Here is a 25,973-nt window from a genome sequence, read left to right as displayed (position 1 = left end):
AATCTCCCGCATTGTACAGCTTTTATCAGAGCTAGATAAAAACTTTGCGTTCCTTCAACTACTAACGATTTTACCGTCTAATTGTGACACTGAATAACGCGGCGGAACGTATCGCTTGCATGTTTGCCACCAATTAAAATCCGCGGAGCGCGTTCTCTAAACAAGTGGCAGAGGAAATGATAATGTAATGACCGGGGAAACGGCCGAGGATATAAAATAAATAAAATAAAGAATCGCGATTACGAAATGTAGCTTCGTATTTTATCGCGAATGTTATTCGTTATTCAAATTCTGAAAATATATAATGCATATCAGATACTTTAACCAGTTATCTGCGTTTGACGCGTATACACGTAATCTTAAAGCTTGAAATGATATCAATTTTTTGAACGATGAATTATTTATTTTTTCAGATAAACATGTAATTCTTCTTTGTTTTGCTTTGATTTCTCATAAAAATATACCCTAGGTGCATTCGTCTCGTGTTTGACGAATACACGCTTTATTTTTTGATTTTATTGCGCGCAAAACAAGAATGTTTTTAAACTAAATTCCACGGTTAACACGTTCACTGCCGCATGTACCATATATGGTACATGGTAACTTTGGCAAAAGAAAAAATTATTATGAGACATGTAGCTACAGATAGCAGTACACATTACAAAACAGTAGAAATGTAAAAAAATGATATCAAAGTATATAAAAGTCTAAATTATACTTTGTAAGCAAAATATAATTGAAATTTACGATGCCATGGAACGTGTTAACAAGTTAACATTCGCAATACATTCATTTATTAGTTGCTCCTATAACATTCACGAAAATACGTTTATATATTTACGTAAATTATTCCAACTTGAAATACGTAGTAAAAACACTGTATAAACAAAAATCTTGCAAACATTCAAGTAAACGATTTCAAGTGACACTCGTTGTATCGCGCCGTGAGACGCGACAGTTTCGAAATTCTAAGCGAGCAGAACATTCCGTCGTTTCCCCCGTAACGCTAAAAGAAACGGAGCACCATTTAAAAAAGTTTCGAGTACGCGAACTTTCGACATTCCGCTATCGGCTTCCGGATGCTGCGGAGCAAACGAGTCGGACTACTCGTTCCGCGTGAACGCCGGAGTCGGGTGTTGTCGGATTAAATTACGATTCCACATATGCGAGAGGTGTAATTGTTAATTCAACGAATAGAGGTTGTGCGATATGACTCACCATTATTAATCGCAGCGAAAGCGACGGCGCTGAGCAGCCATGCAGCCACGCTGACGGCGGACATCTTCGTTTCCCTCGTTGCAAGTATCACCTCACATAATACGTGCCTCTCGGACGTCGGGAGTAGCTGAAAGGGGCAGGAGACACATTGTATTAACTATGCACACGCTGTGTCTAAGATATTGCGGGTTCGCTCGTGCAGGTTCGTAATCATCGCAACCGACAACGTTTTACTGACATTTCATTGTGCAGCACAGTACGGCCGCCTGTGGACAAAACCCAAAACTTCGACTATTCAAATAACGAAAATTGAAGGTTACCAATTTGTTGCTAAGTAGTCTCGGCTATACAAAGTGATTTTTATTTGAAAAATTAATGAATAACTGTTTAGTACGCTTAAAGATTGTCCTACAGACATTCCGTATTTATCACGTATTTATACTTTTACCTTGTATTCATTGTTAAATTTATTAATCCATGGAAAATATTTTCCAAAGAATGTAGATCTGATTTGACATAATCTTGTGTCTTAATCTAATAATCTTCCTATCTCCATAATGTAAAAATGATATAACCACCATATGCTTAGCTCTATTCCCTACAACTTTGTTTAACGCATTTTTTTCTATCACTTGTATTTTTTAAGTTATTGAGTTTTCTCCAGAAAACGAGCATTTGGACGCACTGTGCGGCGAGGTGCCTTTTAACGAAAAGCTGGTAAAAATTCACAATTTCATAGGATTTTCATGAAAATTAGTACACTTATGTTTTTAGAGTTGCTAAATTTGAATGTTTTATCAATAATGCGAAATATAAAATAGCGGATAACATCACTTATATAAACATACTTTTTAAGTAAATTTGTATAATATTGTTTTTCACCGTTTGATAAAATGTATGCAATTTAAATACTGAATTTAATAATACGATGTTAATTTCAAAAAAATTTTTGCACTGAGTTTGTACTTTTAAGAAAATTATTGAATTGACTGCTTTAAACCGAAGCTTTCTCATGATATAATTTCGAATATATTGTTAAATAAAGTTATATCAATGCTTTAGATAAATTTCCATGTTTTATATTCAATTTTTACAAATATATTAACCTTACTAATGCCAGAAATATCGTTAACATGATTTAATGGGACAAACCGTATGTACCCTTTATTAACATTTTAAATCTAAATATCTCAAAATGATACAAATTTTTGGAAATTTTTTCAACGAGATATCATATTAAAGATGTTAGTTGATATTAGGAAACTTGTCTCAGCGTGACACTCGGCGATACTCAGCTTTGTTTACTTTCCCGTTTATTAAAGCATGACTAAGATTTGTGATACATAGAAAAAGAAACTACAAGGATAAATTCAAAGATATTTTACTTTCTTTTTATAGCTAATATATGCTTATATTATCTATTTTAATATTCAAGTGTTTTAAATAACAAACTTGTTAAGAGAAATTGTCCCCGTCACATTAAAGAAGCTCTAATTTTCGAGACATTAGAAGATTTGAAATTTTAACAACTTTGACGGTGTATATCTCTATAACCAGTCAATATATTTAAAATTTTTAAACGATATTAAATGCACTGAAGTGTACACAATAAATCTACAGCATCAGGAAAACGCTGCTGCATACTTCAAATATTTTGGCCAGCTTTTCGTCGAAAGACACCACTGTACGCCGTCGCGCGTCGTATCCATCTACACGGCCAATTTTCCGTAAACCGGGGAATCAAACGCGAGGGACCGCGGAAAGATGTTTAAAATTGATCAACGAAATACGCCCGTGAACTCGTTCAATAATTTAATAGTAAAATGGGCACTGAAATACGCGACGTTTTAGTGCACGAACGAACCACAAAGCATAACCGTACGTTAATGACAGCGGCCTTCAGCAATTATTCGATATAAAATTTATTCGCTAATGCTTTTAGCAGATACACGTAAAAATGCCGGGGCAATATCGCCGACAGTGAAAACCATTAAAACACACGGTCGTCTCTTTTGCGGCAAATAACGTTCGTTTCATAATTGTTCTGGTGCATCGGCAGGTTCTTAAATATCTCATGTGGCAATCAGCATTGACTAACTCAGTTTATACAATTTTTAATTGTATGGAGAGCATGTAATACGAATTTGTGAAAAAGATATCATTCATATGTAACGACTGGAAACACCTTTTAAAGGTGGGCGATAAGAAACATTTTTCAAAAAATGGTAGAAAGTAGAATATGAAAAATTATAAGTCTTTTTTAACTGTGTGACTTTATATTGGGAATACAAAGATAATAAGTAACATCATCTTTTTAAGTATGTTTTGGGAAGTTTTAAGAAAAAAAACATGTAGTATCCAGCATTTATTAGTAAACGTTAAAAAATGTTTCCTCCTAATTCTTGTGATTAAAATCTACTCGAGCATTTACTCGAGCACCTATTTTATAGGATACCAACTTTCATAGCGTTTTCAACTATTATTTCTCGTTATACTATAGCACCCTGTAAAAAATACGAAACTAGTTATGTATGCACTTGTAAACAAACTATATATCAAGATTGAATAAAAAAATGGAGGAAAAAGTAGAATAACACATAAAACGATGAATGTAGTTAAAAAATTCACTCCTTCCTCAAACCGAATAGTAAATTCTTGTTTACATTAATTGCTTCAAATTTTCTACTGTTTTCATGTTTTTAATTCGAGCGATGCCTAGCAAAAGACACTGCTTAAATAATTTTTCGAAAACTATCTTCCCTATACATTTTATCAAAATCATCGTCCATCTTTCTCTGTATAGACATAATAACACCAGGCAACTCCAAGAAACAAACCGTGTTTCAAAATTATCATTCGTCAGGGCGATTCATTGCGACGTAATCTTCCAGTGCCATCTACCCCATCGCAGAAAGAGATTCAAACGACAGAACGGCAAGAAGTTGGGCTATATTTCCTCGAGCGCCCCAATATCAGAAGTCTCGAAAAAGACGTTCAATAAAACAATGATTCGTTTAAAGTTCCTCGAGATCTTGTCTCCGGGAAAATAATCCTTCCAATTTGCAACAGTTCCCGGCGAGAAAAATTCCCGTTCGTTCGGGGGAAGTATTTATTAGCGAGAAACACGAGTTCCCGTGAATTCCATCCAAGAATTTTCAAGTAACGCGCGGATGATTTCCGATGTCGCCCCTTCCCTCTGCCCCGCTTCACCCTTGGTTCCCTGGGTTACGAAACGATCTCGAAAAGCAGCTCATTCGTCACGTTGAGATAGCATCAGACTTGAGGCGAATCCGCAGGAGGCGTGATGTCCTCGCCGTTTTCAGTACCGCCGACCAATGTGGAACGGTCGACGGTGGTCGGGTCTGGTGTCGTCTGCATCTCCCTCGAGTCCTTCAACCGCCCGAAAACTCATAGTCCGCGTTGCGGTGTCCATTTATTCAAATCACACGCGACACTCGTTCAATTTTAGATGTAGACATGACAGTTTCTTTTACCTATTCGCAATGAATGACTCACAGTCCCGCTCTTACGTTAGCCAAGGCGACCTTAGGTTTAAAAGTGCACAGGAACAAAGGGACTCTTCCATTCACGATGCTCGAGCCGGTTCAGTTTCGACACATGGTCATTCTTGGTGCACAGTAGTAGCAAAAAATGGAAGCCAAACCGGATGCGATGAAGTGAGACAAAACGATAGAAAATAAAATTCTCAATAGTTCCGTCTCACTTCGTCGCATTCGGTCTTGCTTTCTTTCCTTGTTATTGTCGCGCACTAAAAATGCGTCGAAAGCAGAGGCAGCCTAAGCATTGTAAGTGGAAGAGTTCCTTTGCCTTTGTGCATTTTCAGATTAATGATCAATGGAGCTAACATGAGAGACGTTTGTAGAAGGTTAATGAAGCTTTTACTGACTATTCTTATATATGAGCTACTGGTACTGTAAACTTTTATTTATTATTTTCATTTTACAATAAACATTGAATAATTGCAACACTCAATGAGATCGGAAGTTTGCAATTCTGAAGGGGCAGAATGAAATTCACCTCAAGAAACGAAGATTTTAGATTTAATGTTGTCGAAGCGTTCGGCAACACTAAAGGCTAACGAGGAGCTTGAGACGTTTAACTTGAAAATTAAACTTTTTTATTGTTGACTCTTGATGAAAGCAACTTTCGCCGTCATGTTTGATTAAAATGGCACCGAACGTGATAGAATTGTGATCATAATTCTTTGTATAATTGTTAGCGACCGTCGCTAACACGGTTTATGGCACGGACGTGCGTGAAGGGCTATTTTAGAGATTTAGGATTTTTAGGTTTTTAGTAAGCATGTGTTTTTAGAGTGTAATATACTTCCTCGCGAGAGAAGACGATTTATGAGTTAAAAACTGCGAGTTTTAGAAAGTCGCTTCTCTCGTCCCTCAATAGCCGTGGCCGTGCTATAAACAGGGAAATTCCGAAGGGTAGTTGGACACGTGCATGTAACGGTAAAGATACCGAAGGTCCGCCACCTGGACGAATTTCCACCAGCGTTGTCTTCGCCCCCACACGAGCACCGCGGCACCCCTCCCCAAGTGAGCGCGTTAAGGGCGCAAGGAGGAGTGTCTGCGTTAAGTTAGGTCCGCGGATTGGTGACTGCCAAAATGAGAAGAAACCAATCAGCGGACAATTTAGAAAATAGGGACTTGGCGATCAAGAGCGAAGATCGCCAAAGTCAGTCGCTCAAACACGAGCAGTTAGTTAGCAAATACCGGAACAACATAGTATCTTAGACCATTAGCAATCTTAGTGCCCTTTAGAAACCTGAAGACAAGTCAGGGATCCTGTACGTTCAGATGTAAATAAATATTGAAAAAAGGGGAAAAACAAGTGCAGTTTATTAAGTGAATGGTGAGCCAATTAAGTGAGCGGGCTAACCATTCTGGTCCTTCGAGAAGGTGATAACTAGAAACCAGGTCAGAGTGCATTTGGAGGTACGCGTGTACACCGTGCGCTAACAATAATAATGGATTAAAGTTTCGGATAAACGAAAGAACTGCGAATACTGAAACCGTGGAGTTCGACTATAGTTGAATCATGTTACACCCTTTAACCGCGGCCGTTCATCCAGCGCAATGATGTGTTAAAAGGAATTTGGTGAGGATATGATATGGATAGCGATATTGCACTTATACAGAGGTTTTCAATGTTGTAATTATCCAATGTTTACTGCATTTATTATTTTTTATTATTTATTATTTTCACTTTATTTATTAGTTTTTATCATTTACTATTTCCACTTTGTTCAATATTTTGTACTATTTACTATTTTCTGTTCTTTACTATTTCCACTTTGTTCAATATTTTGTACTATTTACTATTTTCTGTTCTTTACTATTTCCACTTTGTTCAGTACTTTGTACTATTTACTATTTTCACGAATAACTTAAGTAGCTACATACTAGTACGTTTATATGTTCATGTATTTATGTAACTGTATATGTAATTATAATGTAAAAAATATTAATTATAATTGACAGTACATATATATAATACAGAAATGGACTAAAAAGTTTTCGTCAGTCATCAATGAAAATATAACCAAATATTGAGGTAAAAAATGTCCTTGATCTAAATTAAAGCTACGGTGGACCGTTCGATAGCTTATGAGAAAAAAGCATTTTGTGTCAAGTTTCAATCTACTGCGCTGACCGGTATAGTAGTTATAGGTAGGTGGAAATCGGATCATCAGTTTTCGTTCTATTTCCCCTATTTAATCGCTTGCAAAAAATCTGAAAAAATTCTGGAACATTGCAGTCATCGGTACACATCAGAGAATTTCATCCCTACTTCGTTGGAAATGCTTTTCAATGCTGACATAGTTAAGTTGCATTGATTGAACTTTAATTAATTGAAATTTTATTAATTAACATTTCAATTTTTTCATACCGCATACAATAATATCTTACATTTGAGTACAGTAGTTATCAGAATAAACGATATAGGTTATTGGAAAAATGGATGGATGCCTATTCTCTTTCCTTCATCAAAATTTAATCAAACGAAGTTTATTTAACAAATATGTATATTTAATAGGTACAAACAGTTAAACCTAAGTTTATTTTACGCGATCCATCTTTTTATATTTTGCATTCTGCACTTTAACACTTTACTATGTTCATTCTGTACTCTACTCTCTACACGTTGTACTGTGACCTTTCACTCTACTCTGAATTCTGCACTCTGCACTCTGATTCTCGTTCGACTCGCTCATCATTTTCTCATTCAGCCATACAACCTACCACTCTTTTACCTTCATCCCACATCTCGCACTCCGCATGCATTCCCAGGAAACATCCGGTCACCCAAAACCATTCATCCATCCCAAGAAATCGAACGCATCAACAAAATACTGGGCTCTTTTCATTAACTTAATATCTTAATCGTGTTATGACAATTCAAATATTCCTCAGTCTGCACAAACGTCTACTCACATTAATGCGTTCCGATATCATGTGCCAAGTATTTTTAAAAATATTTACATTCAGTTAAATAAGCTCAGGTAAACAACCTGATTTGTATTTCCGTATCCCACCAATGAAGATAGAGACTTGAAACTTAGCTCAAAACATTTTTTCTAGTAAATCACCGAGTGCTACATCGTAAACTCGATACTTTTAATTCTACTTAGAAAGAATAAAAACAATTTCAATCTTCCTAAATAACAATTCAAAAAAGCGAAATAAATATCTGAATTGTATCTCAGATTTAATTGTCTTGCTACAACAATGTGCTCTCATCTCCCAACAGGATAATAAACAATCAAACAGGACTCTACAATCGCTTTGTCAGTCAACTCGCAGCATCTATCTGCGCCATAGGAACAAAAGGAAAAGGACAGAAAATACACAGAGTCACATAAGAATACCACTAAGGTGCAGAGTAGAGGAAGGAAGAACCTAAGAAGAAAGTGTTAGCGAAGAAAAACTAAAAATGAAGTATTAGAAAGACAGACACTGAAATGAGGAATATCCTAGAGCGAGGGAGATAAGTTGGTAGGAAAAGAAAAGAGATTTAGGATAAGGGACAGAGGGAACGAGAGAATGAGAGGTCGTAAGGGGTTGGAGAACGGCAGAAGACAGACAAAAAAGAGTTACAGAAAAAGAAAAGGAGAGGGGGAAAGCTATCACTCTATCCGCTCCCGACTACTTTCGCAACCTGCACACAACTCGACCAACCCTTCAGACTCGCGTTTCCCCGCTGGTTCTCGGCTCCTTTCATCCCGGGTTCGCTTTTACTTTATACACCAGTCGTACCGCGGACTTTATATATCGTCGCGCGTCGTGTGCCACGGAAACCCGAAATTCCGCTTTGCCACGGCTTCCCGCGGGACGTCGCGCGTTTTCACGCGTCGCTTTGCCGAAATTTTCGATGAATCGGGTTCACGTGGTCAACGGGGCCATCCGTCGCGTCTCGGCGCGTGACGCCGATTTCCCAGCATTGAAAGTTTCCTCTACGGCGACCCGTTTTCCCGTTGCGACGACTAATTCTGGGAACTGGATCGTAATGCTTTTTCCCGGCCGAAAATGGGGAAATTTCGAAGACAGAAATGTTGCGCGGTGATGAATCGTTTATTTTGAAAGTGATTTAAATCCATTTTCCAAAAAAAAATCAACATAATCGTTATAACAATTCTAATTCTATATTATCTTTTTATTTTAACAGCTTTTTTCTTCTTTTTCTTTAATGGATTCAAACCACTTTCAAAATAAATGGCTTATATATGTACAGATCTTTCCTGGCCTGTATCATCGAAGTGCATATATGCGCGCCATCTTTTGGGGTATTATAACCAGAGCACATATAAACAAGTATACGAACAGTTATACCACATCCATCATTACCATCAAGATTTATTGGTCAACACTTTCCAATATTCATTGAAACGAGTTCATCGAAGAAAACTCGCAAACGGTGTGTAGTTTATATATCGCAAACAAAAGAAAAAATACATTTTATCAGTGTAATAATTACCGTATGGCTATACGCATTGATCATTTCAAGTATTTTCATACCGTGCAAAACAATTGTATATGTAATAACTTTATTGCGCTAAATAAAATTATAAATTCTTTGTTTACACCACTCTGTCTTTAATTTTATATACAATTAGAACTATTTTTATTTTGATGCAATAAAAAATATTTTTGGTGGTAAGAACCAATTTTCCACTTTACCGTATGATGCAAATGGATTAAATTGACGCGTTTCCCGTCGAAGGCGATTTAATCCTTAACAGATCGGAAGTACTTCAAGTTTACTTACCGCCGAACAATACCATAACATAGATAACAAACGAAAACAAATTCACAGAAGTGACCTAGCACAATACTTAACGTGTTAATTTTAAATATTACAATAATAAAAGTGATAAAAATAATAAAATGATTTTTGCCATCATATACGCGGCATTGGATCCAGTAAGTAAACGTGTCATGCCGCTTAATATGGCGGCATTGATCCGTTCAGAGTTAATAGACTTTTCTGCTTTTGATGCAACGACTGAGAACTGAAGATCTATTGATTGTGTAGTTTTTAAGCGTGGGTAACACACTGGAATCAAACAATATGTTCCATGCTACAGGATCTAACATAATAATGTACAAAAACTTAAGTGGAACGAAATTTTAAAATAACGAACTGATTTTCTTCTAACTAAATGTTTTGAAGGTGTAGACTGATTTCTAATTCGTAATTGAAATTTGAGGTGCGTTACCTTTATGTAATGTTTCGTTTTTCATATACAAAACATGTTAGTATCATGGTAAAGAATATTATGAACTTCTGTGTTCCCTTAAGGGTCATTAAACCGTTAAATTAAATTAAAATTAAATTTTAACTAAATTAAGAAGAAGATAAGGTCACCATCTCTTCCGATATTAACAAAATCAATATTTTAAACAACAAAATTACTTAAAAGGAACCAATTATGTTTCAGTTTACGTAAAATTACATTTTTGTTATATTGACATGTTTTGCAGTAAAGTTCATATCCGTTTGAAAACTTCGTAATTCCAACATATATTCCTGTTGATAAGAACTCTGAAACTTACATTGTAAACAAATATCTATCATTTAAATTCAGCAGTTCAGGGGGCACGAATACTCTTGCGACTCATTGTATATTCACCTACTATATTGGCCCACTGATAAACAACCACGAAATGCAACTGCTGCAAAAAATAAAGATCCAAGGAGTATCACTGTTCGACGATCCTTCGTATAATTATAATTATATTTCAAATTTCTATGTATTCATAGAAAACTTGAGAATGCAAACTTGCACATAATGCATATAATACGTACAAATGTATAAAACACCGAAAGTGTAGTGCTTCTTGGAATATTTCTTATAGGAGATCATTTTCAGTAACAATTCAATTTTTCTAATTATATTCTTAGAGATCTGAATTTGCACAAGAGCAAATTATAGTCTGAAATTTCACGTTCCACTTGCGTCAGCGCAAAAAGTTTGCAGCGTTGGTTCTCAATATCTCAACCGCAGAATGGAATGTTTTCTGTCTGACATAAACAACCTAACATTTGGCGGGTTTGTACGAAAGTGACCCGTAATGTTGACCCAAGTTTCGCATTCAGATCGGAACACCGTTAAACTGTCTGAACAGGCCGTTTCGTGTTTCATTCGCTACCAGAGCCGAACGACGGTGGTCTTCCGACGAGATGTTCTCACCTGCAGAGATGAAACGGACCGTGCGAAGGGGTGGAAAGATAAAATGGGAAGCGTGCAGTTGAATCAATCGCGGAAATAAAGTCGACGGACCATCCGTCACATTGCCTTTCGCTTAAACGTCATACGCGGGCCAATCGATTTTCTATCTTCGCAATAAACCGAGAAAATTGTTTTGTTTAAATACAGTCGTACTCGAAGAGAGGTTTGATATATTATATCCTCGTAATAAATTTATCTAAAGGAATAGTATGTACGTCGACAGAATTGAATTTGTTAGTAAAATACTGAATTATTAAACAAAAGTCATAAAACCCTTTGTACTTCAAAAGTTTTTCACTGAAAATATTCAATATTTCCTAATGAGATGCAGATGACATTTTCTGAAATTGATTTAATGAGAAATCGCACATACATTGAGAAGGAACACTGTTTTCTTTCAATATTTCACATATTGACGCATTATACAAAGTTTAATATTAAATATCAAAGTTTACAATTTTACTGCATCAAATCAATTGGCGACTGAGAAGTGCCTTTGGAGTGCACAGGGTTAATGATAAAATTAATGGACAAATTTCTAATTATTAGAAATTTATTAATATTAATATTATATTAATATTAATTTATTAAGAATAACGCTAGAAGAACCGTACCAGTCAAAATGACTGATTTCGATCTTCTTGTATCGAAATTAATAATGTATGAAATGTAAATTAATAATACGGTGACTAAGTAATAAGAAATAATATATCGAATACTTTTAGCTTTAATGTTTTAGCATTCTGACGAATACTAATGGCAGTGATGGCAGGATTTTATTTATCACTCACGGTGGAATGAAATATACAGTATTCGCTAATAAGATTATTCACTACTAAAAAGTAATGCAAAATAAATACAGATCTTGTGATTGAAAGAGTAATTTATACATTGTTGATTTGAATTAATAACTAAACACTTAGTAGTAACGTGTTATGAGAAAATCAATAGAAAGTCCATTCGCAAAGGCTACAAGTTCCTTCACTAATAGGAAGAATGTTAGTGGTCAAAGTTAGTTAGTAATCAAGCCATAAAAAATATATTACTCCCTGTTAATATACTTCTCCAAAAGGTTTATGTAAATTCATTTTTGCATATCCTTACCATTTCTCTTGATTCTTATCACTAATGAATGTTTCTTTCTCCAGAAGTTCTACCTTTGTTAGCGATACTGTGTAACATGCCAGGTAAAATGTAATATACGTTAACACTAAACCTACCGGACTGGTCAAATTCACCCACTTCAGAATTTTTATTTTGCAAGCATTTAAATTTTCCGAAAAAATCGGAAATTAATGACTCTAATTGCTCACCGAAAGTTACATGTACACAACAACACTAATCTCTTTATTAATTGCAACTTTGCAGTAACTGAAACATGTTATCCCATTTAAGAAATATCAACAACTTTAAAAATATTCTTTTTTCGTCAGAACCTGTACCTCCCCTCAACCACTTACCTTGATTCTATTCACAACTGCGTTTGACAGAAGTATGTAGATAAATACTTTGTCATTAATAATTCACTAGCAAAATAATATTTAATTTAAACTGAGAAACTGAATGACATTTGTACTTGTTAAATTCGGTTCATATTGATGGTACATTCTCCCGATATAACATCCCGAGATAAAAAGTTAACTCACTTGCACCTTCGCTCTAAATGTGAATCTTACTTTATAAATCAGACATGCTCGAATGAAAGTCTTTTAAGCTTTTGATTGCAATTAATCCGCTTCGACTGATATAGATAAGCAACTAAGAGTAATTGTGTGCGGATTATTCCACTTAATGATGCAAATGAGTTAAAATTAACACTGCTGTTTTAAACACTTTCTTGGTTATTAAAAACAGGAGAGATATTTTAAGTTTCATTATTAGATAATTCTATATTCCTTATGATTTCAAATTATTATACTTTCTATATATAATATCAATAAATAAACTTATAGTATTTACAAATTGATTTCAACCTACTGTACCGCTCATTTCGTGGACAAATAAATACTTTTCACCCACGATATTTTTGGTTACTTTTGCATCTTTATCAGATCGTAAATTATTAACAATTTCAAATAACGATATAGTTTTTGCGTAGAACGATGACTAAATAGTGACGAATAAGAGCTTCTTATTATTGTTATGAACAATAGTTTATTTATTATTATACAAGTATAAAGTAGTATATTAATAAAATAAGTTGTTAAAATAAAAATAAGTTTTCAAATACCACAATATTTTGAACTATTGTATATTAGCATCTCACCCGTCCATTGATACTTTGCTTTTCGAAGAATTAAGTGGCGTCTCATGTTTTCGTGCGACACGATTTTCAATGCACCACACAAATCACTTGCGCTATTCACTGGCACATTTTATTGCCTGTCCGTACGAAACGAAACGCTACTGATTTCGCGAGACAAATGTATAGCGCTTGTAAAAACTTTCTGAAACTGTACGCGTGTGGCTTTATCCCTCGAATGGCGGACGGTTTTATCGACATGCAAGGTGGATACCACGCTTGAACGAATTCACAGCGAGATTTCGTTTTTTATGTCTTCACAAATGAAAAGTACAAAATAGGATTTTATCGTGAATCCATTATTGTTAATAGATGCGGGAAATATGTCTAAATTCTGAATAAGTTACAAGTCAAATTATGAATACAAAATATTTAGAACTCTTCTTTCGGAGTGTCTATATATTTATTTAGTTATTATACTTAAATTAAGTTTGTATTAGTTTATATATTAGTTTATAGTAACTGCAAAAATTACTTATTATGATCGATGATACGATTTCAAATTTTAAATTTAATTCTTTTTTGCTTATTATTTTATTATCTATTGTATTATATTGTAAACTCTTGCTTTGTAAACCCTTTATACTTCATTTATATTTCTGGCTTTTTTGTACTAAAGAACATCAGACCGTCGAATGAATAAATAATATTCGGAAATAATACAACAAAGTATGGATTCAGTGCTCACAAATCGAGTATTAAATAATAAGTGATTCACACTTAAGTCAATCAAAATTGGATAAACATTTTGGTATAAGTACATTTACACACGAGACCTAACCGTTTGCACTCGAGATGTAACTTTCAGTCATTACTTAATTTGATCCAATTATAAAGCTGGTAACATCATATAATGTATCAATATGTGACATGATAAAATGAAATACCTTATTTTCTAATTTACGTATGATTCCTTCTTAACGGTGAACGGCTAATAATAAACGGTTGCTTAATCCATTTGCATCATAAATACGTATGAAAAAGGTGGTAGTGACTAGGAAACTTTGGCGTATATATACGCTAATGATGCAAATGAGTTAATTGGAAAATTTTAGTCAGGAGTGCAAAATAATTTCATTTTGAACGACTTTTAAAAATAGCATACTGCGATATTTACTAAGGAGGACGAGATAATTCATATTTCCTCAGTGGAATTCAAATGCATTAACGCTAGATTTACGGAACGAGCCAATTTGACTCATATTGACATCTATAAACATTACCTAATAAATGTTTAGGTCGATTTTGATAAATGTAATTACACAAATAACTTTAAACCTCTAATTTCTAAAATCTAAATGAACAAATATCAATTTCTCTAAAAACGATAGAATAAACTGTACAGTAAACGTCCATAAATCTAGTGTTAGAAGTAAGGATACATTTTTATCCTTCTTTCCAACATATTCACATGAAACTCGTTTACCAATAAGAAATAGGTACCGATGAGAACAGTTACTGTTCGAGAAAAAGTATCTGTCTCCTCGTATTATTTTAATGGATGCAGAAATTTCGAGATTTACAGAAGATAAATTGTTTGCAATAACATTAACGACAATTTAACTAGCGTGAGCGATGAATAATATAGAATTACGTTACGAAAAATATCACGGTGCATGCGTCATGGGTTATCAAAACCTTTTTCCTCGCATAATTTTACTTTCTCTGGCTCGTGAAACATTCTGGCGCCACTAATTTTCTGTTCACAGACCTCCTAATTCTACAAACTTTCCCCATTTCTACATGTAAAATTTCATCAATGCCAATATTATGAAAAAGGAAAAAGGAAAATGTCAGCAGCAGACATTTTTTAGATTTTTATAATCCGGATAAAAAGGTAACTAAAAATCTCGTAACTCCGTTTCCACGTGCTGTGGAGATAATTCATAATTTAGTTTTTAAACCTGTCTGATTACTTGCAACAAACGCTTAAAACGTTGTTAATCTCATGTGCAAACCATTACTTATTGATCACTCGCGTTTCATTTTCGACGAAATAATATTCTTAATATATTCCTAATATAAGAGTAATATAAGGTATTCTTAATATAAGAGATAAAATAAGCCATCGAAATATAACATGCCAAAGACGATTTTGTTATAAATTTTAGAGAATCAGTTCTGAATGTAAAAATAGTGTGAGTTTAAATCTTTCACTTGAATGATATTTCAGAACCAGAGACATTAGAATTTTTATCATGATGTGATCATGATTTGAGCATGGTGATCATGAAATTTTGTACATTCTTTGATACATTCTTTAACCTATTTGGATCTTCGTTTCAAATGTGAAGTTTACTTTATAAATCAGAGATACTCAACTGAAAGTCTTTCAAGCTTTTAATTGAAATTAAACTGCTCCGATCAAGTACAGCCAAGTAACACATAAACAACTAGGAGTAATTATGTGCGGAATATTCATTTAATCGATAAAAAATTAATTTAAAATTTCGGCGTTTAGCCCTCGTTACAGGATTTTTAATATTTATCTCAGAAATGAAACAAAATTACGAAAAGTAGTGGCAAATATTTCGAGGATCGAAAGATGGATGATTGTTCGTAAAAAAGCAATCAGTTTATTTTAACGAGTCACTAGAAAATAACAAAAGAATGAACTTCGGGGCACGCAGATCTCTTCAGTGCAAATGAAAATAATTGCCAGTGTTAATCAATCACAGAGTGCGGCTGCTGGAAGGTGAAATTACGTTAGCGGTTCCAGAAACGAGGCGAACATAATCTGGTCAACGTTACGAGCTCGAGCGGATAACAGTGGCCACGTTCATAATTGGAGTGGCGGTGATTTAATGTCTTTTTAGGCGATTCGTAAAACGAGAGAGTTTTAGGCACATCGCGGACTATTGTGGCCAGCACGCTAATGCAGTTCAACGCTTCCGTGAATCGGCGGTTCACAAAATTAATCTTTCAAACGAACGTTTCTCCGGACAATGCGCGCATCCGGCAACTATTGGCAAAAAGATAACGGTCCCGCGCGCACGATCGCCAAAGCAGGCATTTCAATGTTATTTGACGAGGGATGCCGCAAATTCATCCGCGAGAATTGCATAGAAACAAATTCGTCTCATGCGTTCATTCCACATTTATTGCTAATTCCCCGTTCCCTTCCACTCCCTGCGAATTGGTGATTCATCATTTCTCGCGATATGAGCAGAGAAACATACTCTGCCCGGGTCGTCATAAATCAACCTGTACATTATTTAATTTTGTTCAAACACACGAGGTAAATACATTATTAATTACGCGAAATGTAGTTAGCGTATTTCAAACATACATTCGCACGTGCTGTTTCAACCCAGTATAACTCTAATTAAGTCGTGCCTTGTTTCTCTTTTTTTCTTAATTTACACTCATTTTAGGCGCATATATTCCGGATTGTTATCATCGCACACAAATGTCTTCCGGAATGAAATGTCTAAGTAAAAGTACTCTTTAGTTATAGTGACACAGTTATTTCGTATGCCTTTTGTCTCCGCATTCTTTTTGTAAGCTTTCAAGGTTTGTGACTTGTTTCTCTTTTGTAATCGTACGTTCACTGTGTGACCTTGAAACAACGCTAGATACACAAACGAAGTTTGTATTACAAAAAACCGTTAAATTTTTAGTTATCTCCATTAAAGACTTTAACAACAATTTTACTGATATAGATATTCGTACAGTTTGTTTTGTGTGCGATAGTATGTAGATGTAACCCCTTTGACGTGTCACACAGGGATGACGGAAAAAAGGTATGCGATGATTTTTAGATATATTTGCCGATCAATTTTCAAGAACGTTAAACTAATTGGTACTTATTCTTTTTTAACAACTGAATAATTTTTTGAAGTATTACATGACATGTTCGGTATTTATGGATATACTAACAATTCATTTAGAACGTGACGAAATGTACTTTCAAATATCCATAATTATTAAAAAAGTTTACTCGATCACATTCACATACAAATAATTATACAGGTTGAGCCACCGAATTGTATGATTATAAATTACTTGTTGATTGTTTATTATATGAAAAAACGCGTTAAATAGAAGTTATTTTTGTTATTTTGCTTTTGTAAGCAAAATATTTAGATATATAAATATCACTTTCGTGTCACTTCTTTTCTGATATTAAACGCTAAAGAGTATTAAATGCTAATGAAAAATCAATTAATGTGTATGGATTCAAACGTTAATAATTACTGAAGAATTCTAAAATATGATGAAATGCATTATATAATTAATCAACTATGCACTGGTTTCGATTGTATTGAACATTTTAAACGTTAATTAGACTAAAAATCAATTAACCTGTTAATCGCAAATGAGGAGGTATCTCGCTATGCGCGTATATATTCCATTTTCATTCACTTTTCCTTCTAATTCTTCGTTTTTATGCCCCTTCAAGCAACAATTCCTGCATTTCATTGTATCACTAGGTTCATGCTAGATTAAATCGCGTAATACTTATATGTATCACTATAAAATGTAGACTATATTATTTTAATTCTCCTCCAATTGCACTTTTATGAGATGTTTTTAAATGTTCTTAAACTGATGTTCACTAAAATGTTTAAAACGTATAATCTTTGAATCCGTACAATTGTATATCAAATGTTTAGTACTTTTTCGCGCTATAAAATTGAACACATTATAGTGAGAAAGAACAAGATAACATTCGCGTCGCCATGATATAGAAAAAGAAGGGTTACCTATTGTTACGGTGCACCTACCTTGAAACTATAGAACTTCTTCCAAACTATTTTTCTATATACTACACAGTTTACAATCGATATAAGCTGCTTATCTAAAGTAATCCATTAATAAATATTTCTAGACTTCATATGATTCACTGTGAATAGTTATATAATTAAAAATTCAAGACAGTAAAATCTTTTCTCACATAAATATCCAAGCTATACTATGAATTACGTAGCTATTTATACCTGTTAAATTAGATTCTTAATAACCCAAATTGAGAGATCTACTATAATTTTATACAATTATGCCTTGCATAATTTATATTATCGCCTTTGCTTGATTGTATACACTACATATACAAGTTACCTTTCTTAGAGAAGACTTGCGTATTCAACAAAATATTAATAAGATCTATATCATCAGAAGTTCTATTTACAAGAAACCTTATTAAGTATGATTTTAAATAGTATCATCACTATAACTACTTAATTACACTCATTTAGGTGTACTAAGTACAAGTTAATAATAATTATTATAAATGTAGATGTAAACCTGTGATTGCTTACATGTGTTCCACAATAATATCCCCAAGGAACAAGGGAAGTCATGATGATTCATTAATTCAGACTGTCGCTATACTACTAATCGATCATTCGTAACAGGCTGCGTAACATTAAAGCGTAGATACTTATCTCGCTGTAAGTACAGAAAAGCCAATATTTACTACAAACATGAACCAAGCTCGAAAGTAAAGCTTTTTACCGATAAAAACGTCATTTAAATGATCGAAAGCGATGCCCGACGTCAAAACACATTCCTAGTGGATTGGTCGACTGTTAATCAGACATACGCCAGCGTCGCGAGTAAACCTCAAAGCAAAGCGATTGAAAGTCCAATATCCATAAACTATTTACATCATGTTCCTCATTAAGGTTTCCAACTATTATGTTCCATTTTAATTAGCAATTTACATTCATTTACTCAGAGCGTTCTTATTTTCATTGTGTACTTAACCTCGTCTGTCATCTTTCGAAATAATTGCATAGTTATTATGAAGTTATTCAACGTTTTATAATCTACAATCATTTCAAGTTATTGTTCCACAAATTACATCAATTCATAATAACATAAAACTAACTCAGGAGGAATATGTAAATTTCAACACTTAACAAATTCACTGACTTAAATTCACTCATTTAGTTTAACACTGAAACTACCGAGCAATAAAATCGACCGGTTTCTATTTTCTTATACAATTTACAAAAATACGTTTATTGAGATTTCAGATTGCTTATCTAAATCAATTTATTCAATAATTTCTCAAAAATTTGACCCATCTAGATAGATCTATAATCTACACCAACATTCCACATCGAACAATCACTATAATCAGTTCCGATCATCCCTGACGTTTCGCTCAAAACCAAGTCCGAAGTGACAGAATAGCGCCAATGTCCACAAAAAAACCAAACACTCCCGACCCATTGCTTTTTATCTAGATCAGAGTAAACCTCCGTCATCCCTAACGAAAAAAGTACATGCCACCCGTCGCAGACGTTAAACTTTTTCAATGCCCTGATAACCGAACGTTGCTGAGACCCGCGTACCTAAGTACGAGCGACACGGTAGCCCGCCTGCCCGACCGTTAATCCATCATTTCCCAGCGCAAATAGAGAAACCGCGATGTTTACGCAGCTCCGTGTACAAGCGAAAGTATCTAGGTTCAGCAAACAAAGCGCTCCGAGAGAGGGGGGAGGAGAGAGAGAGAGAGAGAAAGAGAGAGAGAGAGAGAGAGAGAGAGAGAGAGAGAGAGAGAGAGAGAGAGAGAGAGAGAGAGAGACACGAAATTTCTTCGTTGATGTTTGTAAAGTACTTCTAGGTCTAAGACGCGCGCGTCTCGTATCGCCGCGGAAACTGGAGCAACGTCCTTCACACTCGTCGAGTAGCACGATCGAGTTTGATGCGCCGCGGCAATCCAAGTGAAAAAGAAATTGGCAATGAATGTCCCTCGCTCTCCACCCCCGGCATCGATCGTCTGGCATCGAGCCTGGCCGAATAGAAAAACACGGCGGTCCGTCTTACCTATTCCCGTGGTTGCGCCGCGCTCATCCCTTGAACTTGCGACGCGTTCACGGATCTTGCGACCACTGACAAAGTTTCCCACTTTCTTTCCTCTACTTCCTACCACCTAGCACTCGGTTTCTCCTCTTGGCTATCCTCAGCAAGCTACGTGCCGAGTCCGCACGCAATGATACAATTTGTCACTCGCGAACGATCCGTTTAGAGAAGAATCTGATCGAGCTACCACCCTTATCCTTTATCCTGGTTTCTTCTTTTCCAAACACACGCGAATTCAATGACACGAGACACACTACGTTCTTCTCTCTACTTGTTACCCCGTAGGTCTCCCAACGATCGACGTGATTTGATAGAATCCATTAAGCTTGGTGAAATCTGGAAACACACTATTTGGATCACCTAGGTGTTCTTCAGCACCTGGACGCCACACAGTCCGCGATCTTAGCTGCTCACTTGTCGTCGCGCGGGCCCTCGTGCCCCGGCCCGTCGCTAATTAATCTCGAACACGAGCACGATAACAGGAGTCCTCCGGGGTGTTTTAATTAGTACCGAAAACTATATGTCGTTCGCACGACGCTCGCACTTGACCTTCCTCGCGGGAGATTTAATTGAAACCCCCTCGAGAGCGAGCCGTGACGGTTACGCGTAAATGCGTTGATTAACCGTGAACGCGTATCTCGCATGTTCGGCGACCGTCAACTGGCATCACAGACCGAACGGTGTTGCGGGCTGTCCAGTGGCAAGGATTTCGATCGTGGATCGCGCGAAACCGAATCTCACTGAAGCGTCGCTGATCGGGGCCGTAGCTCGATGTTGCTTGATATGTGCCTTCCAACAAGTGTTATCTATGAAGTCACTAAACCGAACACTGAAACCCTTCCAGCGAAGACGACACACTGATCTCAAGGAGTTTGCGATGGTTTTCTCGCGCTGCTCTTAATATCCAAGATTTCAAAGGTTAGTATGAACCGCGCAAGCAGAAACGAGTTCACCAACTCACTACAGATTCCGCGTCGATTATAGTGGAACGTTTCGACGATTGTCGCATTGACAACACACACTTCCGTTTAGATGAGCCGAGACGTTTGCGAACAACGGTTAGAGAAGAAATCCTCAATCACGGTGACTCGTCCGCGTACGCGGGTCCAGTCATCCCGTGGCTGATTTCTGTGACAGTAATATCGTGTTATCCTCGAATAAACGAATAAACCTGCTCCGGTCACCGAGAGAAAATATCCCCTGAGAAGAGCGCGCGTGTATACCCGTACTTGTGTATAGGTAACGGCTGCGGGGCGAGATCCGACCGTGTCGCGGTGCGATAGCGAACTGACGTCCTGACGGTTGCAGCGCCCCAACGGCGGTCGTCCAACGAACCATCCGCCACCGTTTCACCGCAGGGGACCCGTCACCCATCCCCTTGCCAACGCCGTTCCCACCCCTTCCGTGCCCCACTACACCTGAAGCTTCTATTCGCGGCCGGGCTGTTGTGCCCTGCACACGCGAAACTCTCGAAGCTCTTTTCGGGGGTTACGTCTTTTGTGGTTTCGACACGACCATAGATGATGTGTGTTTTTTTAACCCCTTGACTGTGTGTGATTTCTTTCACAACTGGATTAGAGCCACTTTGTCGTTAACACTGAGACTACCGTATGGACCAACATGACCCATTTCGGAGTTCTACTTTTTCAATTATTGAAAAGATTTAGGTGACTTATCAATTAATTACTACACGTCAGTAATAAATATAAATCTTTCGGTGATCTGATTGCGTCAACATTCACCAGTATTGTAAGCTTAGAGAAGTGGAACATTTTTCAAGAGATAAGTAGTAAATCTTTTTATATGCAATGAATAATAACTTGATTTGTGAGATCAATAATTATTTACATTTCTATTGGATGCATGCAAATTATTATTTATTAGCAACAAAAAATGTATTGACTGTATTTCACAGATTATTTTACCTACATTGAATTATGTGTAAGTAATTGAATGCGATCACTGTTGATATATTAGGGAACATAATATAGTCCAGTCCGTGGTTAATCTTCTTCGCTTGTTGCGGATTTGTCGTGTATTTCTTAACCTTCCGCGGACTGGTGTTGGCAAATAGACGTCCAAGTATAACTGGCGGTCTGAACACGTGATATATAGAGTGAGACAACTAAAACAAGACGGTTGAATAATTCACTTGCTCTTAAACGATGGTAAAAACATACATGAGATTAATCTTGCTTAACTTTAAGGAAGATGTAATAGAATGTGAACAATTTGGCAAAATTCTTTATTTATTATTTATTATTATGAAATGCTTAAATATAAATAATAAAGTAAACATCAATGGACAAAGCCATATTTCGAACCTGCTGCTGGAATCATTTTGACCCAACAGTATCTAATCGTTACTATATTTATATATTTTCTCTATTTATTTCACTAAAGGTGGTAATAAATAATTTCATATATCTTCCTATTTCATTTAGTCAACTTCTTGTTATAATGTGTATTAACGTAAAAAAGGACTCAGAAAAGACGAACATTTATATTTGATACGTTTCTGGATCGTTACAAAATCCAAAAATGTAGTCTACAATAGAATCATATTTTATAAACGAAATAAAAAAGAGAAGATTATGAATGTATCATTAATACAAAGAACTCGACAATTTTTCGAAAATTGTTTGCTTCTTCTCACTACATTAAGGAAACCAGACACGTGCATGTTATTCTAATTCAGACTCAAGGGAGCCACCACACGTACGCTCTTTATAACTTACAGATCCATATCTCTAATTATTTCACTAGTTTCCATATTTAGATAGTTATAATTCTGTTAAAATGTTTCAGTTTCGATTAAAACTTTTAGAGCCATCTTTCAAAACATTAAGCATTATAAAAATATACAGAAATATATACTTTTTGGTTCTAACAAAATAGAATTCCTTTTTTCGCCCGGCGCAGTAGAATGATTCATCATAAATCGCCGTAAAAGGCCATTATTAGAGATAGATTATTGTACATATTTTTCATACAAATTCTAAGACGATAACTTATTTGTTAATACTAGTAGTATAAAATAGTTTATTTTGGGACTGTAATCTATTTTACAAGCCTTTGAATACAACTCCAACGCGTTATAAAAGGCTGCAGACATTTGTGTAGATATACATTTGCATAAATGAAGTTTATAGAAACTGGAATGAAATGAAAGTTTATTTAGTGTGCTCAGTGCTCCAGTTCGAATTAAAAGAACTTCCTTTTTAATGTAGTGAGTTTTATTATAACAGAATAATTATGTTACTTAAGTCTGCAATATTTGAAAACAAATTCGAATATTATTAGGTATGTTTTCAAGAATATATAAGCTTTCAAAAAGTTCTTGTGAATGCTTCTCGTAATATAATATTATGAATTAATATTTCTTTCGCGATCTCCAATTTCAATTACAAATTGAAACCGAGTCTCGGGCGATATAACCTTTGCCAGCAGAAAACAAGGACAACGCACCTGTGTCATGATCTAATTTCCAATTAAGATGTTATTAATACCGTTACCAGAGGAAAACGACCATTATATCTCACGGATTATATTACAATTTACGTTTGAATCTATTCACGTGTAGAAACTCTGCCCATAAGCGGCTAAATTTCTGATATCTCTATTCCGCGTGCGTTTCCACTTTGAATTAAACGAACCTCGGAAATATTCATACAAGCGTGCATTTCAAACAGTAGAAAAGAATAGTTTGTAAACATTTTCGTGGCGTGTTACCAACGAACATTGTAACAGTTTTGTATGCCTACGTGCAGGAACATTCTAAAAGAATATGGTACAGGAACATACTGAAAGAATATGGTGCAGAAATTTCACTGAATTTTGTTGTTGCGTATACTTCTGCAGCCATGAATTTTTCAAACATAATGACTATGGCCTTAAAGACATATGAACAATAACCAATACTGTGTAAAATATTACCTTAAATAGTAAATAGTGTGTGCGGCTTTAAAATATTTTCATTTGTTCCTAATGTCAAACATATGTTATTTAAAGCATATTGTAAATATTTTTAACTTTATTTTAAGCTTTTCGTACACGATTCAAGGAAAAAATTCTTACGAGAAACATTGAAATATTTAATTGAACGGTGAGAAACATGTTACTAACAACAATAGAAATTATGTAATAGGCTAATATAAAATATAAGTTTTTACAAACTTTACTTAAATTCTTTTTCTAAAATCAGCAATAACATTTACACATACACAACTGATTAAAACAATAAAATATCTTTTACTTGCATTGTTTCAAAATGCCCAAAAGATACGAAAGAACTTAAGAATTGACCTGATACATAGATATCCACGAATTACTGATGGCAAGCACGATACGTAAACGACATTTTGCATTAAATATGTTAAATTGTACAATCAATAGTTGGTGAATAGCGACGTGTAAAGTAAAGCTGTTATTAAAGCCAACCCCTCATCTCCACCGTTCGTTTCGTGGCATTGGACATTTAATAGCGGCGTTAAAAGTCTCTAACCCACATCAATGAACTCACCTGCCAACCCCTGTAAGGTTGTTGTCACCGATCGTTTCGATAAAACTTTTCAGATGTCGAGGGGGGGAAAAAAGGAAAGTTGTCGATGAGCATGTTTACTTAACAAGCGCGAAATTCATGAACACGAACGGTTTACACCGTTACCCTTGGGAGGGTCGAAAGGTGGGAGGAACAGAGAGGATAGGTCGTTTCACACAGCAGCGCCTCGCTTAATTACTAGTTACTAGTAACAGGAGTTAGAAACGTTTAGCTCACAGTTCACGCCATCCAACAAAAGCTTATACCGTTACGACGAACTATTCCCATTGCTGGCTTAGATTCAGCGGTAAGGCTTCACCGGCACTGAGATTCCTGTTACTTCGGAATCATATCATCTGGCGAAACCACCTTCGAGTTAGTAGTTTCCGAACTGTAGCCAGCTTAGTTTACAACATAATTATCCCGGCTGCTAACTTTCAAGTTACGAATTAACAAAATATATCGACGTCGGAATATTATTATGTGTAACACGCAGCCACGCGTCGTAACTTTCGCGGGCGTAACCTGGAAATGTTCGGAACTTGCCTCACGTTTGACTAAGTTCGACGTAAGGAACTTACGTCCACGGAAATGACAAAATTGTCTTGTCGTAAATATTTCGTTAACACCAGATTTACTGAACCCGTCAATTACGGGGATATTCAATTTTACAGAGGTTATTTAGCGAAAGTTTAAAACGATTTTGATTGATACAGTTATTGAATACGTAACCTAATCCTCTGTTCCTGAAACTCTAATTTCTGGGATCTATATGAGTAAACATCTATTTTTTAAGAATTGTATGATCAAATGTAAAACGAACGTCCGTAAGTCTAATATTTGGTGTTTTCGATCATGATTCTCTTCGCTAAGGATCCTTGACATTTTACTGTTTACTGTTAATATCTTGCGAGCACGTAAAGAAATTTTCTATTTATTTTAAGTGCACGTTTACTTTGAAAATAAAATATTGATAATAGCAAGATAGCTTTTCGACCCATATGCAGCGAATAATATTGATTTATAATTATGTATATTAGAAATACTCATTATGAGCCTCATTGTCGGTTGTCACTATACAACAAGGAGTTGGCGCACGTGTCAATACACGGAGCAAAATGATAGAAAAAATTAATTTTAAAAACTAAAGATGCAATTCTTTAACTGTTATTAGTTTACATTTTTGTCCGTATCCACCATTTTTATTACCCTTTTACAATTAAATATACGTTTATCGGTGGTAATTTCGATATACCTGATCCTGCTGCAATACAGTCTCATCCCAAGGATTACTAATTCTAAATCATTATTATTGCAAGTTGTTTTGAATTATTAAT

At 35.4% G+C, this 25,973-nt stretch overlaps 1 protein-coding gene across 2 annotated transcripts in view; it reads right to left on the bottom strand.

Annotated features, from left to right (window-relative positions):
* The window catches only part of LOC116428714 (zwei Ig domain protein zig-8), a 755,717-nt gene extending 734,337 nt beyond the window's left edge, over positions 1-21,380 (bottom strand). For both annotated transcript variants that reach the window (XM_031980718.2, XM_031980719.2), the window contains exons 1-2: positions 20,061-21,380; positions 1,219-1,345 (exon numbers count right to left, since the gene is read on the bottom strand). In XM_031980718.2, the coding sequence (XP_031836578.1) occupies positions 1,219-1,282 (64 nt within the window). In that variant the 5' untranslated portion in view covers positions 1,283-1,345; positions 20,061-21,380. The remainder of the gene's footprint in view (positions 1-1,218; positions 1,346-20,060) is intronic.
* Between the last annotated feature and the right edge of the window lie 4,593 nt (positions 21,381-25,973).

The sequence above is a fragment of the Nomia melanderi genome, chromosome 10 (assembly GCF_051020985.1).
Source record: "Nomia melanderi isolate GNS246 chromosome 10, iyNomMela1, whole genome shotgun sequence".
NCBI lineage: Eukaryota > Metazoa > Arthropoda > Insecta > Hymenoptera > Halictidae > Nomia > Nomia melanderi.
This window is presented reverse-complemented; position numbering and strand designations above follow the sequence as displayed.